General features: G+C 44.7%; 1 protein-coding gene across 1 annotated transcript in view; it reads right to left on the bottom strand.

The window, feature by feature from the left end:
- Nucleotides 1-15763, bottom strand: part of LAMC1 (laminin subunit gamma 1) — a 133446-nt gene that overhangs the window by 14413 nt on the left and 103270 nt on the right. Inside the window, exons 5-16 of the mRNA XM_084637874.1 lie at nt 13426-13614; nt 10069-10186; nt 9818-9916; nt 9571-9707; nt 7312-7434; nt 7016-7205; nt 6573-6685; nt 4840-5061; nt 4479-4667; nt 1883-2128; nt 1288-1441; nt 672-814 (exon numbers count right to left, since the gene is read on the bottom strand). Coding sequence (XP_084494000.1) covers nt 672-814; nt 1288-1441; nt 1883-2128; nt 4479-4667; nt 4840-5061; nt 6573-6685; nt 7016-7205; nt 7312-7434; nt 9571-9707; nt 9818-9916; nt 10069-10186; nt 13426-13614 — 1923 coding nt within the window. The remainder of the gene's footprint in view (nt 1-671; nt 815-1287; nt 1442-1882; nt 2129-4478; nt 4668-4839; nt 5062-6572; nt 6686-7015; nt 7206-7311; nt 7435-9570; nt 9708-9817; nt 9917-10068; nt 10187-13425; nt 13615-15763) is intronic.

The raw sequence follows: 15763 nt of genomic DNA, 5'->3' as shown, positions 1-15763 counted from the left end.
TGAACTGCAGACTATTATCTGAAAGACCACCGCAGCAGGGCGCAGCACACAGTTTGAGGCTTGACACTTCTGCGCACTGTATCAGGCAAAGCGCAAGATGTAACTTCTCAGTTTGAGACACTTTTCACACCAGTGCCCCACAATCTGACCTCTCTGTATTGGTCCATCTCATTAGAATGATCTGAAAATAGTTAATCTACTCTCTCAGTAACAAGGAAGTTGGAAAGAAGATTTAGATACAGCCCTGTATTTGTATCACATTTACACTTTGTTTCTTCTCAGGACTGAGTCAGCAACGTATGGGCACATTCCAGAGTAGAGACGCAGGAGCTTAGACAGCAGAAAACAGAACTGTTCTGGAAACATATTCAGAGCAAGTGATTATGCCAAAGAGAAGCAGATGTCTACAAGTAAATGCAAATCAGAGTCCCTCAGAGACAGAAAAAGAAACTCTTACAAATAAATCAAGATTCAAACACCCTCCCTGGGACCAGGTCTCACCCTCTGTCTGCGATGTGGACACAATAAGACAACTCTTGTTTGTCACATTAAACATGGTGCTGGTGAAGTGAGAAGGCAGCAGCAGCGGGCAGGCAACGAGAGGATGAGAAAACGGAGACACGCCGTGTTCGTTTCCGCTTCCCCTCCTTCTCCAACCCACCAACACTTACGTTTGCAGCCTTCAGGTCCGAATCCGAAGTGGTTGACCTCACATCTCTTGCAGCGCTGCCCAGTGATGCCTGGTTGACACTCACACTGCCCTGTTTGTATGTCACAATGGCCATCGGTGGAACCCAGCGGATGGCAGTCGCACCTGTTGAAGGAGACTATATTTCAAGTGACAATAAAAAAAACAGCAAAAACAAAAGGCTGCACTTGCACCTTTCATTCGAGGATCTCAGAGGTACTATACAAGCAGTAAGCCTCACATCTCCCATGTGAGGTGGGTATTGCTGTGCCTGTCTTTGATGTGGAAAGCAAGGCACAGAAATTAACTGAACTGTGCAAGATCACGCAGGGACTGAGCTAGGAATGGGATCCAGAACCCCCACCTACCAGTCTTCGCCTGTAATCATAACATGGTTTCTATTTATAAATTACCCTTCTTTATAGAACCTTATCAGATCTGCTCCATGACTAATCCTCTCCTTCATGAATAATCCTGTCCTCCTGTCCTATCAATGTTCACAAAAAAAATCCCATCCTCCTGTTATGGATGCTGAAATCAGGGTTAAGCACATCCCCCCGAAAAACAGACTAGCTGCCACAGCTGCGGGTCAACCTCACCTGTCACAGCCACGTCCACTCTGTAGGTTGTAGAAGCCAGGCTCACAGGCACTACAGTCCCTCTCGGTGACACGTGGCAGGCACTCACACTGCCCAGTTACTTGATTGCAGCTTGTCTGCTGGTTCACTGTTCCATAAGGATTACAACTGCACGCTGCCAGAGATGGAAAGGGGAACATGTTCCCAGTAATTAGCAGGAAACCAGCACTGTAAGCAGCATTAGACTGGAGCCTCCAAACATGCCAGATAGCACAAGAATGCAAATCGTAAGCTGCACCGCCATACTACATGCAATGCCCATACTGTGTCAGGCCACTGGACAGGCTTACAGCATAGGCATTTTATCAAGCCATAACCATCAGCATAGTATGAAATCTAGCACTGCAGTTGACAAGTCTGCACACAGCACTGAAATCGGACTTCTGACATTTTCCTTATTATTATGTCAGGCCAAGACAGAGCACAAAAGGACAGATCTGTGTGGCCAAAACATTCGATCATTCCAAGGATGTGCCAGTGAGACTAAGAAGGGGCATCTGTAGCCATGAAAAGGGTTCTGATTTTCACATGTGAATCAGCTGAGAAAGGCACTTACCCTTGCATTTAACCTCAGGGTTGGAGGCTAAGGGGTTCCCAAAAAAACCATCTTTGCACCGGTCACAGTAGAAGCCAGCCGTGTTGTAGATGCATTTCAGGCATTCCCCTGTCAAGCGGTTACAGTTCCCCACGGCATTGGGATCAATGTTGTCACTGCACTGGCAGAGACGGCAAAGCCTGGCAGGGCCATTTTCACCAAGTGGATCTCCAAAATAGCCGTCGTCACACAGCTCACATCTTTTACCTGGGGGCAGGACAAACATACATGTCACAGTAGGCAGCCAGCAGTTACAAGGTAACCTGGATTCCCCTACAGCAGGGGTTTTCAAACTGGGGGTTGGGACCCCACGGGGGTCACGAGCTGTCAGCCTCTACCCCAACCCCCGATTTGCCTCCAGCATTTAAAATATATTTAACACCATTATAAAAGTGTTTTTAATTTATAAGGAGGGGTCGCACTCAGAGGCTTGCTATCTGAAAGGGGTCACCAGTACAAAAGTTTGAGAACCACTGCCCTATAGCCTCTCCTGCAAAGAGAGTCCCTCAGCACCTTTTTCCTCATCTGATGTGAAGTAACCAGGAAGAGGAGATCAGGCTTCAAAGCACTGCAATGGAGGAGTCAGTCACAACCTCCAATAGTTAAAGCTACCTTTGGATTTCCAGTTAAACTGTGATTTAAAAACCTTTGTGTCACTCCAAAAATACTCTGATTTGTTCTTAAGAAACATGCCAATGAGATACTAATACACAACTTTCCACATACAGTTTTTCTCAATATTCTGTCCACTTGAAAAGTCTAAAATAGTGTCTCTCAACCATTTTGATGCCAGGGACCTGCTTGCTCCATTCCTAAAGTGGGTCAGGGAAATCTCAGACAGGGGCTGGTCCACAGACCAGTCATTGAGAAACACTGGACTAAAAAGCCACTAATTTTGCAATCTGCAAGTCATAATTTTTGTGCCACTTGAATATCACAGATCCCCAACCTGTTCCAGACTTCACACACTAGTTAAGCTATACTCCAGCACAGACTAAGTTCCAAAATATAAAATACAAAAAATGACTGCCCCTATTAATTGTAACAACTGAGATCAGCTAAAGCCGACAGACAGATATATGGAGACTCACCAACCACTTTCATTACAGGAGGCTGTGATGCTGCAACAAGGACGGAAGATTCCATATAGAAGACAGCCCTGCAGCAACTCCAACTCCCCACCCTAGGCAATCACTGATACACAACTGGGCCCCTCGGCCTCCCTAGGCAGCACATGACAAACTTTGTCCACAGTTAATCCCTCACTATATATAGACTCCCTGCACAAAACAGCTCAATACTCTCCTCTGCTTCACAATGCCACTGCTTCCCATAGTCCTCCTTAAGATGTTAGTGGTGACCCTGCTCTGTCGACCCCTTTAAGACGGGGATGGAAACCACAGAATATTTGACAGACCCCCTCACACAAGCTAAAAGCTCGGCTTCTCAGGCTGCTCTTTCACATGCAAACCTCCCCCTTTCCCTTCCATCACATCACAATCACTTCACCACAAGTGGGGACACATTGTGAGGGAGGTGAGGGCAGCAGAGCCCAGCAGGCTCAGCAGTGACTAGTGTGGGCATGCCAGATACGGCAGTAATAAATAAAGATAAGCCTGAATATTCAAGGCAATCTGAATCTAGATCTGAACTTAGCAGTTCGAGCCAATAACAAAACACACAATCCGAAAAAAAAAAATATCTATTGCATGTCTGTGCAACGCCTCCAAGCTGATCTGTAGATGGCATATTCTTGTGTTTGAGCAGACACAGCAAACTGTGCAGGGACTCAGAGGCAGTCATCTAGCCAAGTGTTTGTAAGCTTTTTAAGGGTCCTCTTCTTTTGACTCCCTGGTGTCAAGCCTAAATTCAGCTGAAGGCCTTGCCACTTTGAGTTGTATTTGCTGGTTATAGACAAAAAAGGCTTTACTTAAAGGGTTAACACCCTCATCTACTTTATGATTTACTATTTAAAATAAGATACAGATCTGCGGAGACATTTTTTTTAGGCTGTAAAAAACAATGTGGATTTGTACATAAGTTGACCTGTCCTGATGAATCACTGCAGCCTACGGCTTCCTAGGCAGAACAAACCTGCGGCAGCAAACGACATGCAACGTCTGACAGACTGGCAGAGGGAAGATATGCCCTATAATTTTATCCTGATTTGAACAGAAAAATTCAAGAGCTCTCACGCCTGTTTTAATGACAATCGTATTCCATTTTCCACCCAGCTCCACATGATTAACAATGCTCAGTATCAGAAATGATCACGGCTCGTGTATCCCAAGTATTTTCAGACTTTGCTCAGACTAAATTTCAGTTTCTTCACTCAGGAAAGAGAGAAACATTTGGCTTTTTTCAATTCATAGAATCCCAAGAATAATGGCAACAAAGAGCTCGATACTAGTTACCGAGCTGTCTGCTAAGAAAAAAGCAACCACAAAATACAGAGGGGACCAGTTCTGCTCATTTCTCTTTACTGTGCAAAGCAGCAGACCTGGTGTAAGAAGCTCTCTCTGGGCAGGGATGTGGAAGCTCTGAATAAAGAACGCACCTGTGGTACCAGCAGGACAGTTGGTGCACACCACCTCCTTAGTCTTGGGCACTACGGCGCAGCTGGAGCCCCCTGGACATGGACATGGCTGACAGTCTGAGGAAATGCCTGTAGTTGCATCTCCGTAATACCCATCACTGCACTTCTCACAGTGAGGGCCTGCAGTGTTATCTCTGCAGTCGCAAGCACCTGTGGGGTTGTGAGGGAGCGGGGGAGAGAAAAATACAAGGATATGTTTTTAATATTGTTCCAGTCATTATCCCCATCCCATCCCCCACACAAAGAAAAAAAAAATAAAACAAAACAAAAAAAAGTCAGATCTCCTCCTGCTGCCACCCTCCCCCACAGTCTTCCTCCTTACCAGTCTCTGGGTCACAGCTCTCACTGTGCCCATTACAGGTACACAGCACACACAGACTGTATGGCCCAAGGCTAGGTGTCTCCCTCCTATAACCTGGGGCACAGTGCTCGCAGAATTGCCCATGGTATCCTGCTGGGCAGGTGCAACTCTCCACCCAGGTTGCAGGGGTTCCAGGCTCAGGACGAGCACTCACAATAGTGACATCATCCAGGTATCCAGCACCTGGAGAGATTGGGAAGGGAAGCACTTAATTACCCACACATGAAAAATGGTATGATATGAGCCCAATACAGTATATTTACACACAAGTCAGAGATAGACCACACAGTGTCGGAAGAGATGTGTTTGCTATTGCTTTTGCAGGAAAGTCAGCAGTTGCTTAGGTTGATGAGAGAAGGATGCCAGGTAACCCAGAGAGAACAAAGGCCAGAAAGCAGAGAGGGCTGTTCCCTATGGATGAGATACACAGGTATGTAGAGGTGGCAGCTTGCCAAACAGCCGCCATGCAAAACATAGCAGGGTTCAAAGAACACGATTTGTGTAAATACATTTTGGCAGTAAAAATCATGCCTTGTGTGTGCACTGTTTATAGTTCTATTCAGAAACCAAGAATGGTTCCTAATCTTCCCGGCTACAAGGACAGACAAGCCCTCTCGAATCTTTAAAATGTATGCAGTGAATTCTTCATACTGAAGAATTCTGCCCACTCTCTTTTGGGTTTTTCTCCTCCAAAGTCATCTCCCCTCAGTACCTTAAGGCGACTTTCCCTAGCAATTCCTCTTAGGCAGAGTTCTATGACAGATGTAAAATGATTGTTATATGTTGATGTAAGGGTGTTTGCTCTAGTGTAACAGCTCTAGAACTCCAAACAGAACCCCACGTATCATGGGATATTAGCAGCAGCTGGAATGCTCATCAGATAAGTCACGTTGCCCACTTTCTACCCTCTATTTTATTATTGGTACATTCCTCTTGTGTAAAAAAATTCCACTTCAAATTCTTGTAGATTCCCAATCTAAAAAGTTCATACTTTTTTTTTTAATAATCTATTTGTTTTAGCATGAAAATCTCTCAAGGGTGTTCAAGGCCATTGATGTTCTGTCTCTAATCAGAGCCAGTTCCCACAGCACCTCCTTATGTGGAACTCCCACTAAAGTAAACAGAGGTTCTGTAAAATGGGGAGGTTTGGGGATCAGGCCTTTCCCACTTAGAACAATTCTCTCTCATCAGTTGTGTGTTTTCCTGTCTCTTTCCTCTTTACATTACAATTGTAATAGCCGTAGAGTAGGTGTCACACGTGTGTTAAAGAATCCTGGCATCTCTACAGCCACTTCCTTCAGAATTCTGGGGTGAATCTGGTCTGCTCCCGGATTTTCATTAATCAGGTCTATACATGGTCATGACAAAAATGCTAAAGACATTTTTTTTTAAAAGCCCAAAGGGACAGAGACTGTGGATCCTTCGCCTTCTGCAAGGGCTTCGTAACACAGTGACAGTAGGTACCCTGCAAGTGGCCCAGGAAGCAAGATGTCATAAGGCGGACTGATGCAAAGCATGAGTCATGGACTGACAACCAACCACCCTTAGGTATTTATAATTAGGCTCTGAAATATGCTGGCCACTGTCATTCTGCAGTAGTGAGATAATCTGCTCCTCTCCCATATACAACTGTTGTGGAAACCACACCATGTCTCATCCCTAGACCCACTTTCCCAAGTAGTGGAATGACTCACTTCTCTCACTGTATGTCCCACGGATCTTGATAGAAGTCAAGTTGTAAAGCAGCTTCTGAAACTCAAATGGGGTAAGAGAAGGCCTCCACGGGTAATCTGTTGCTTCATGGAGCCTATGGAAAAGAGGTATGTATAATTTTCTATGCTTATAGCTTTCACATGCTGATGGCTGTGCTCTTTCAATGGACCATTCGAGCAATTATATGCTGTTACAACACATTTAGCATATAATTATGTTCTACTACTAGGCCATGTGCACTGTATTCATCTGATTGTATGATTATGAATTCCATTTCGAAAAAACAACATTAACAGTTCTGCTTTTCTTACTGTCCCTTCTGAGAACACTGTCCACCCCAGGCTAGATTCCTGTTACAGCAATTACTCTCCTTCCTCCCCAGTCAGCCCCGACTCTTTCAATGTTACAGGGAACACTCACTCACCTGAAGGCATACTTCACTGTATTCTCACTAGGATAGGAGTTGCCCTGAGCAATAAGAGGCACAGATACTCTAAGCCCTGCCCCTTCAAGCACCAGGTCCTCTGCAGAGAGACGAGTGTCCCGCCTATCCACCCGAAAGGAGAAGGTCAGATTTTGAGCATAACTCAAAACCTGATTGCCCAAAAACTTGTCTGAAACAGAAACAAAACTCTTATCATTAGGGGCAGAAAAGTCAACATTTACTATATGGTAACATGGTGAATTTTTAGAGAGATCCTCGTCTCTGACTCTACTTACCAGGTGCAATGAAATAGATAGGGAAATAGCTGTCTGAGATAACAGAGATGTCCTGGGTTTCCACACTCCACTGGAGTAAAATTTCAGAGCCATCTCGCTGTTCAGCACGCCACTCTTCCTCCCCTGAAATACAGATTTATAAGGGGAAATGCTCCATGAGGTATATACTGTGACATTGCACTCCATGTTTTACGAAAATGTGTTTACAAGCGTGAATATAATGTAACTGGAATATGCTTCATGCAAAAGGTCTCTTGTAAGGTATCATTACAAAGCTTATAATCTACAGAGTGTGTTCATCCTATTTGTATGAATGTATCATTCTTGTATCAAACTAGAAATATGAAGTATTACTCTGAGGTCCTATTGTAATTATGCAAAGTGTGGTCCATTAATGGTGGCTTAGGATCTTGATGGCTCCCATTAACTAGAACAATTGGTTGTAAATGGCTCTGTTTACTTGTAAGCCTTCCTGTATTCGAGTGAGAGTCAGGCTGGAAAGAACGGAGGCTTGGGGTCCCACCGGACATGTGAGCATGTCACCTGGTACTGGAATCCATCCTAAACCTGGTGCTTTTCCATTTAGAAGGAGGGGTAGGGACCAAGAGAGAAAAGATTCCCGCCTTGTGCCAAAGCTATAAAAGGGGGTGGAACAGAACAAAGGGGGCTGGAAGTCATGAGAAATCCCCTAGTCAGCACCGGAGCCGGAACTGACAAGACTAAGAAGGAGTCTAGTCTGTGAAAGAAGCTTATTGGAAAATAAGGCGAGGGTGAGATTTACCTGTATTCAGTTTCTTAAATGTGTTAGACTTAGACTTGCGTGTTTTGTTTTATTTTGCTTGGTAACTTACTTTGTTCTGTCTGTTATTACTTGGAACCACTTAAATCCTACTTTTTATACTTAATAAAATCACTTTTGTTTATTGTAGAGTAAGTGATTAATACCTGGGTGAGCAAACAGCTGTGCATATCTCTCTATCAGTGTTATAGAGGGCAGACAATTTATGGAATTTATGAGTTTACCCTGTATAAGCTTTACACAGAGTAAAATGGATTTATTTGGGGTTTGGATCCCATTGGGACCTGGGTGTCTGGGTGCTGGAGATAGGTGACTTGCTGAGCAGTTTTTGGTTAAAGCCTGCAGCTTTGGGGGTGTGGCCCAGACCTGGGTCTGTGTTGCAGCAGGCTAGCATATCTGGCTCAAAAAGGTAGGGTTCTGGAGTCCCAAGATGGCAGGGGAAATGGGCTCAGAGGTAATTTCAGCACATCAGGCGACAGTCCAAGGGGGTCTCTGTGACCAAACCAGTCACAGATACCATATCACGCATGAAACACAATCGTGTCGCCCAGGGAATATCTAGCTTACATTTTATGCACTGGTGCAAACATGCTTTAGGAAGTTTGTGTCATTGTTTCCACCCTCTGACAAAGAAAAACTGCTACGTTACCAGTTAAAACCCAGAACATACAAAGTACTAACTTCACGCACGTTATTCCCACCATTTTCTCTAACTTTCAAAGAGCAGAGTTTTTAAAAAACCGTAATACTAAGTAGGGAGAACATGCAAATATCTGGGGTTTTGTGAAATTTGTAGAGACTTTCCTATTTTGAAGTTCAGGCTTCCATAAAACTGTGTTTTCCAGAGGAAATTTAATTAAGAAACATGATTTCCAAGCTGCATAGGAGCCCATACAGCTTACTGCTGCATGAAAGCAAAAAGAGATTGTACAAAAAGTGGGTCTTGCCCTGATTTTAGGTCTACCAACGAAAACAACAGGAAGCAGCCAGAAGCCACATTTTGCCAAAACCACACTGAACTCAAAACCCAAGAGTTGTTACATTATAAGGTTTACAAGCCCAAACTTTTGGCTAGGTTTTCAAATTGAGCAAATGCCTTCTCCTAGCTGCCGGCATTAAGTAGAAAGAGAAGTGTTTACATCCTCAGTACACAAATACATTAAAACATTTCAAATCTAGATGCCTAAAGTCATGCACATAAACCCATATTTGGCCACCTAAATAAAAATTGCTTGATGTTTGAAGATGCTGAGCACCTGCAACTCCTATGGACTTTAATGCGTATTGTAGGTACTCAGCACTTCCGAAAGTGATGCTACATATTTAGGTACCTACAGTTTGAATGCTTTGGCTACAGTAACCCAGCACAGGGTAAGGGGAAGAGGAGCAGAAGGAAAGAGTTAATTTTTAGATTGAAGTCCATAGCACAGCCTTGAAGTCAAAGGAAGATATCTCTTTACCAGTCTGGAAGTTGGAGATGATGCTGTAGATACTGTAGCCAACGGCATTGGTGCAGACCGAGGAGTGACCAAAACAGAAGCAAGGGGTGCAGCCTCTCAGATTGGCTGGATCCAGATTGAAAAATCCAGGTTTACATCTAAAAATGGGCAGGAGTAAGAAGTTATTTCTTCATCTTTTTTCAAAACACACAGTGACCAAGAACACTCCTGAGACATATGCAACACAGCTATTGAAAGGGCAAGTCACCTCTCACAGTGGAATCCCTCCACATTGTCCTTGCAGGTACATCGCCCTGTTTCAATACTGCAGTCATCTGTGCTACCAGCAGGATTGCATGAACATAGCCTGATGGAGACAGTGGAGAGGAGAAAGAAACCCACTGAGAACTGTGTACAGAAACCAGAAGAGAAGAAAGTTTACAGGAAAATTCACACACTCCCCTCTTGAGCAATAGCTCCTTCACTTTCTACTTTAACTATAGGAAAAGAATCCTTTACCTGCACCCAGCCTCTGAGAGGGAGTGGAACCCTGGCTGGCATCGGTCACATTTATCTCCCATCACACCTGGTTTGCAGCTGCACCGGCCGTAGTTATCACACTGAGTGCTGAGAGAGCCTATGGGAACAGGAAAAAAAGGGAACTTTAACAGAGTGTGTGATTACATTAGCTGTTGCAGATCAAACTGTGTGCTAAGAGAGCTTTGGGGGAAATGCAGGGAGAGGGAACAGAAGAACAGTGATGTGTCACTCTAAGGTCTAGAATGAAAACTTGCCAAGAGCCTAAGGGCAGCATCTGATTTACATGACTGTTCATAAACGTGCATCCCCCATGACATCACTCAAATGATATTGTTACATCTGTGCATCCATAATAAAGCTGTACTGACCTTGCACTTGTTTAGCTTCCCCTTCCCTCTCTCCCATTTCTATTCTCATTTTCTCCTTGTACCATTTTTGCTCCTTTCCATTGGGTTTTCTACCTTCTGTCTCTTCCATTTTCACTGTTATCTCTGCATCTCCAGTTTATCCCATGCAGTCTTATTATCCTTCCCTCAGTACAGCACTCGCAGTCTTCTTTTCCCCACCCTCCTTTTCCCAAGTCTCTTTTCTGCACCCCAATCATCTTCATTTCCCCCTTTGCCTAGGTACCCCCTGATCAGTTCCCCTCACACACATATTTTCTTCCTTGGTACTCCCACTTCTCTGCCTTCTCAAGCCCCACCAAGTCTACAAGTGCTGCTAGCTCTCACACAGATAATACCCAATAGGCCCCCTCTCCTAGCCCATGCTTGGGGTTAGACTGTCTACATGTAGGTTTCCCTTTTTCAGCCAGCCTGGGCTCTCCCCAACTTTCCTGTATTGCAAGATAGGCTCCTGAGCATGGGCTGTTCTTGGCCAGGTCAGCCTTCTCTTTTGCTGTCTGTGGTCAAGGAGTGAGCTCCTAAAGGACACAGTGCTGGAATAGCTCAAACTTCTTCTCCTCCCTATCAGGAGGCCAGATGACAAGAGTACTGAGAAGGAGCACTTGGCCTTACATAGCTCACATGCCACACGTCATACTGGTAGAATTTAAATGCTAAGAAACCGCTATACATCACACTGATAGACTTTGAATGCTAACCCAAATAGTATCGAGGAGGTTTGGTAGAGGAACACATGACCCCTAACCAGGGGTGACAGTAAGTCGAATGACTTGCCAGCTCTGGACCCCAGAAGGGGCGGGGCCTAGGGCAGAAGGGGCGGGGTTGAAGGGGTCAGAGCCAGCCTCAGCCCACCCTGTAATGTAAGTGCCCCCCCCCACCACCTGGGTAGCAGCAGCAGCAGCCTGGGGCTCTGGGGGCTATTTAAAGGGCCCAGAGCTCCCCTCTTCTACTGCTCCGGCCCTTTAAATAGCTGCTGGAGCCCCGCCGCTTCCCCAGGTAGAAGCAGGGAAGCCGCGGGCCCTTTAAATAGCCCCCGGAGCCCTGGGGAAGCGGCGGGGCTTCAGCGGCTATTTAAAGGACCGGGGTGGCAGAGACAGCTGGAGCCCTGGACCTTTAAATAGCCCCTGGAGCCCCCCCCCCCCCACCCTAGGGCTCTGGGGGCTGTTTAAAGGGCCCAGGGCTCCCCTGCTTCTACCACCCCCGCCCTTTAAATAGCCCCCGGAGCCCTGCAGCCGCTACCCCAGGGCTCCAGCAGCAGGGCTCTGGAAGCAATTTAAAGGGCCTGGGGCTCCAGCCACTGCTAGGAGCGCCCCAGGCTCTTTAAATTGCCCCCTGGGGAAGCCGGGCTGCCCCAGTACGGTGCAGCGGCTCTTGCTGGTACGCTGTACCGGGGCGTACAGGCTTACTTTCACCTCTGCCTCTAACAGACTCCAAAGCAAGCCTCACGTTTGTAGCAAGGACTTGTCTCAAGCTGAGTTTTATAAAATTGCATCTGAATGAAAATTTTGACCTTTTTCCCCCCCCTTGTGAAAGCGACACAAACTTGCTCCCTGAGTTTGGTCCTGGAGGCACAGTTTACTCAGCTTCTTTAACTCTTTGAAGAGAGAATGGTTTCTCCCAGGCATTTGTTTGGCTAGCAGTCTGGGAAAGGTCAGTGTTCTAAGGGTTAGTAAGTGAACAAATATGTAAGATAACGCAACTTTTTAGGTATAAAAAGGAATGGTTTCTGCCTTCCACTTCAGGCTGCACTAAAAGGCTGTGTGTAACAGTAAGCGAAACAATTATAAGAGGATTAAACCAGACTGAATCATTAAGAGTGAAGGACTCAAAAAAATCTCTCTCATATACAGTCAAACTTCAAACTCCCTGTGTGATCCAGTCTATAATTGTTTATAAAACATTACGTAGATAAAAATATCATCCTAAATCAACTCCCCACACTTTTAATACACACTGGATGTGAGCATACCCTGGGCTACAAGTCAAGGGCTTAGTATTAAGTTATAAAGACCTTTGTAATTTGCCGCTACGTACCTGATCAATTACCTCTCTTCCCAAGTCCCTACTTGGCATTTACAGTTGGCCTGACTTGATCTTAACATAAGGCCCAGGGAGAGTTTGGGGGTGAAGGCAGGGAAGAAAATGGCATGGGCATGCCTTTCTTGGTCAAAAGTTTTTTGAAGGTGGAACTTCCCTTCTGGAGTTCATAGGGAGATAATGCTTGCAACATGCTCTCAAGGCAGCTGGGGGGAGGGGGGGGACCACGGACGGACGACTGTGCCAGGCCTAATTTATTTCAGCTGGTCTATTTTGGATTATCAGCTCTTACCTTAGCTTCCACTACCTTTTTGTTTTCCCCATTCCTCTTATTACTTGTGGGACTGATCCCTATACAGGTCAGGTAATTTGCTTGACTATTAGATTTGTTCTTATGACAAAAACTTTTTCTTTTAAAAAAAAAGAAGAATCCAGCGGAGTATTTTGGCTTTCCTTTAAAAGATTTTTTTTAAAAAAGTTTGTTTGGTTCACATTCTATGGTGCTTAGATACACCACCACAAATGTCTTACTTCATTCACCCTTTAATAAAACAAGGTATTCAAACTGCTGCTTTTGTATACCTAGATGATTTGAAAAAATTCTGCGGGACTGCAACAGCTCCAAAGTTCCACCTACTGGGTGTGTCCAGGGTCTTGCTCATCACTGTAGCATGTTATAATACACAGAAAAAACCCTTCTAGAATGCATTTGAAAAGGAACTATTGTATATGCAGAGTATCTGCTTAAAGTCTATGAACCTGGCTGCTGTGCATTTTCCTTGAAGCAAGGAGCACGTTACTTAACAATTTTAAGTTGAAATACTATAACTTGTGCAAACTTTTTTTTTTTTTTTTTTTAAGTTTACAGGAGAGAAGATTCTGCATCCTGACTTACCAACAGCGTTACAGTTACACGGTAGACATCCTTCATCACTTCCAAGGCGATAGAAGTTCTCCCGGCACCTTTCACAGTTGGCACCATCAGTGTTATCCAAGCAGCCAATGCAGTGACCACCATGGCCCGTGGAGCGGTACAGTTCAGCATCAAAGTAACACTCCCGTGACCGCCCATTGCAGTTACAGGCTGTGGGAAAAGGCACAAGGTTAAATCAGTTCATTTCCATAAGAAGATATCCTACTCTCACCTACAATACTAGACCTGCCCCAGAAACAAGGTGTAGAAAGTCAGTCGAAGAGTGATTGGTCTGGGAGAAGATGTACATGATTATTATATCAGAGTGCAATGCAACAAAAACAAAATGAGTTAGAAATTAGTCTGGGGTGAAAAAAAAGCAGATGTCAAAGAGTCAGAGAGGTTCTGTAAGTGTGTAATAGGGATGTAGGTACTGCTGGTACACACAGACTTAATCAGCAAAGACAGATGGAATCTAAACAACTCTGCTCTTGCCATTCCAATCAATGAAAACAGCAGCATGGGCCAGAAGTATTTGTTTTCCTTCCCTCTGCTAGGTGGAAGAAGCTAGTCTTAACAAACGCTCTGTTGAAAAAACACTGCTTTCTATGTATGTCAGAAGGAATACTAGAGTTCCATGCTGCTCCCTTGCCAGCTGGGCTACAGCTTTCCACCCTTCCTGCTGCCTTCCCACACAGTAATGCTGTTTCAGGCATGCAAAACAGTGAGAGACGATAACAGTGACACAAGCCTTCCAGAAAGGCCTGTGAGAAAAGTTTCTTCTCCCTCTCATGCAGAGAGATTTCTATGTCTAGGGAGTGAGGTAGACAAGACATTGGTTTCATTGGGCTATCAACTGAAGTCACAGGACTTATATCAACAGCTGGGACCTTTTAATACTCATACACGGTCAGACAGGAAGAAGGTTCCTGTCTGAAAGTCTTCCACCCTCCACCCCCGTAAGTAAACTACGAGGAGCAATAGCTCCTAACAGAAGACCACACAAATAAACTGGCTTGCTTTTAAGAGAGATACATTAAAACCACTGCACCTCTGCAATAGCCTGGACCGGGATGAAGTCTGAGTATATTCTGGAGATCAAGAACTGACTGCAAAGGGAAGAGGTCACTGAATACTAACTGAACTCTTCAGTTAAAAGGCCACTGCATTCATTAGGACCTGCAGTATACTGCACACCAGAAACAATCCTATTTCTCTATAATTTTGTGGTGTGCAACTACTACATGAAGCAATTCTATTCTCCAGTAGGTGTTCTTCTATAAACACACCCCTTGTTAGAGATCTGTCAGTGATACTGGTGGAGTTCAGATGGGAGTTTCTAGCAATTCTGTGAAGTATTTCTACTGATAAGCACAGGACTCAGCCTTCAGATATCATTCTGCACCCTATTTCCAGAAGCTAAGCAATCTTCTGCTTCATGTTAATGGAGTTCAGAGCTACGTCATTACTGTGTTCATTAAGAACCATGAGACACTTGGGCATATTTCTTTGGGTCCTCCTGAGGAAAAATGGCACAAAAATCTTTGTTAGTGTAAGATAACTTATGCTGAACCAGGATGCCATGCAGGACAGAAAACTATCCATTTTTTTCAGAAAAGAGACTCCCCATGGCTAGGACTCAAATGCATCCCTAAAACAAAGTCCCAACCTCTTTAAACAAGTTGCTGGGTCAGTTCTACTCTAGGTGTGCTCAGCCAATTGCATTTACTATATTTTATACTAGACTGAGGCAGGGACCTAACTTGTTTGCATAGCACCTAACATGATGATACCCAAATCCTTACTGGGCACCCAACCTGGTGCCACAATATAAATAATAAATGGTAACAACACACCTGCATTAATGGGTTCTGTCACATAAGGCCCTTGGGTCCTACATTACATTTCCACTACATTCTTGATAACCAAATGAGGTGTCTATTCAGCTGTAGCTTTGTCTCAAAACAAGAGGGAGACCCTGTGAGTCTGGTCCTTTTCCTCTAGAAGTTTGGGATTTCACTGTGATTGGGTTTTGCTACAAACTTCCACATCATTCAAATGTTTAATGGAAGCTATCCATTATGTGCGGACTGGGTGGTTTCCAAATGTAACAGGCAAGACTTTCAAAAGTGGCTAAGTGACTTACACGCACAAGTCCCAGTGATGAAGGGAGAATTTTCTGTAATATTTTTATAATGTTGATGCGTGCCTCAGTTTCCCCCACACTTTGCCTTGCTACACAGTGGGTGAAAAAGGGGTTAAATCTGCTCTTGGGGCAGAACAGGAGACATGGCTGTTTGTGTCATGTCACTGTCTGGAG

This window comes from Lepidochelys olivacea (genome assembly GCF_965140295.1).
Source record: "Lepidochelys olivacea isolate rLepOli2 genome assembly, chromosome: 8".
In the NCBI taxonomy this organism is placed as follows: Eukaryota; Metazoa; Chordata; order Testudines; family Cheloniidae; genus Lepidochelys; species Lepidochelys olivacea.
Note: the sequence above shows the minus strand (reverse complement) of the source record. Positions and strands in the feature narration are given on the sequence as shown.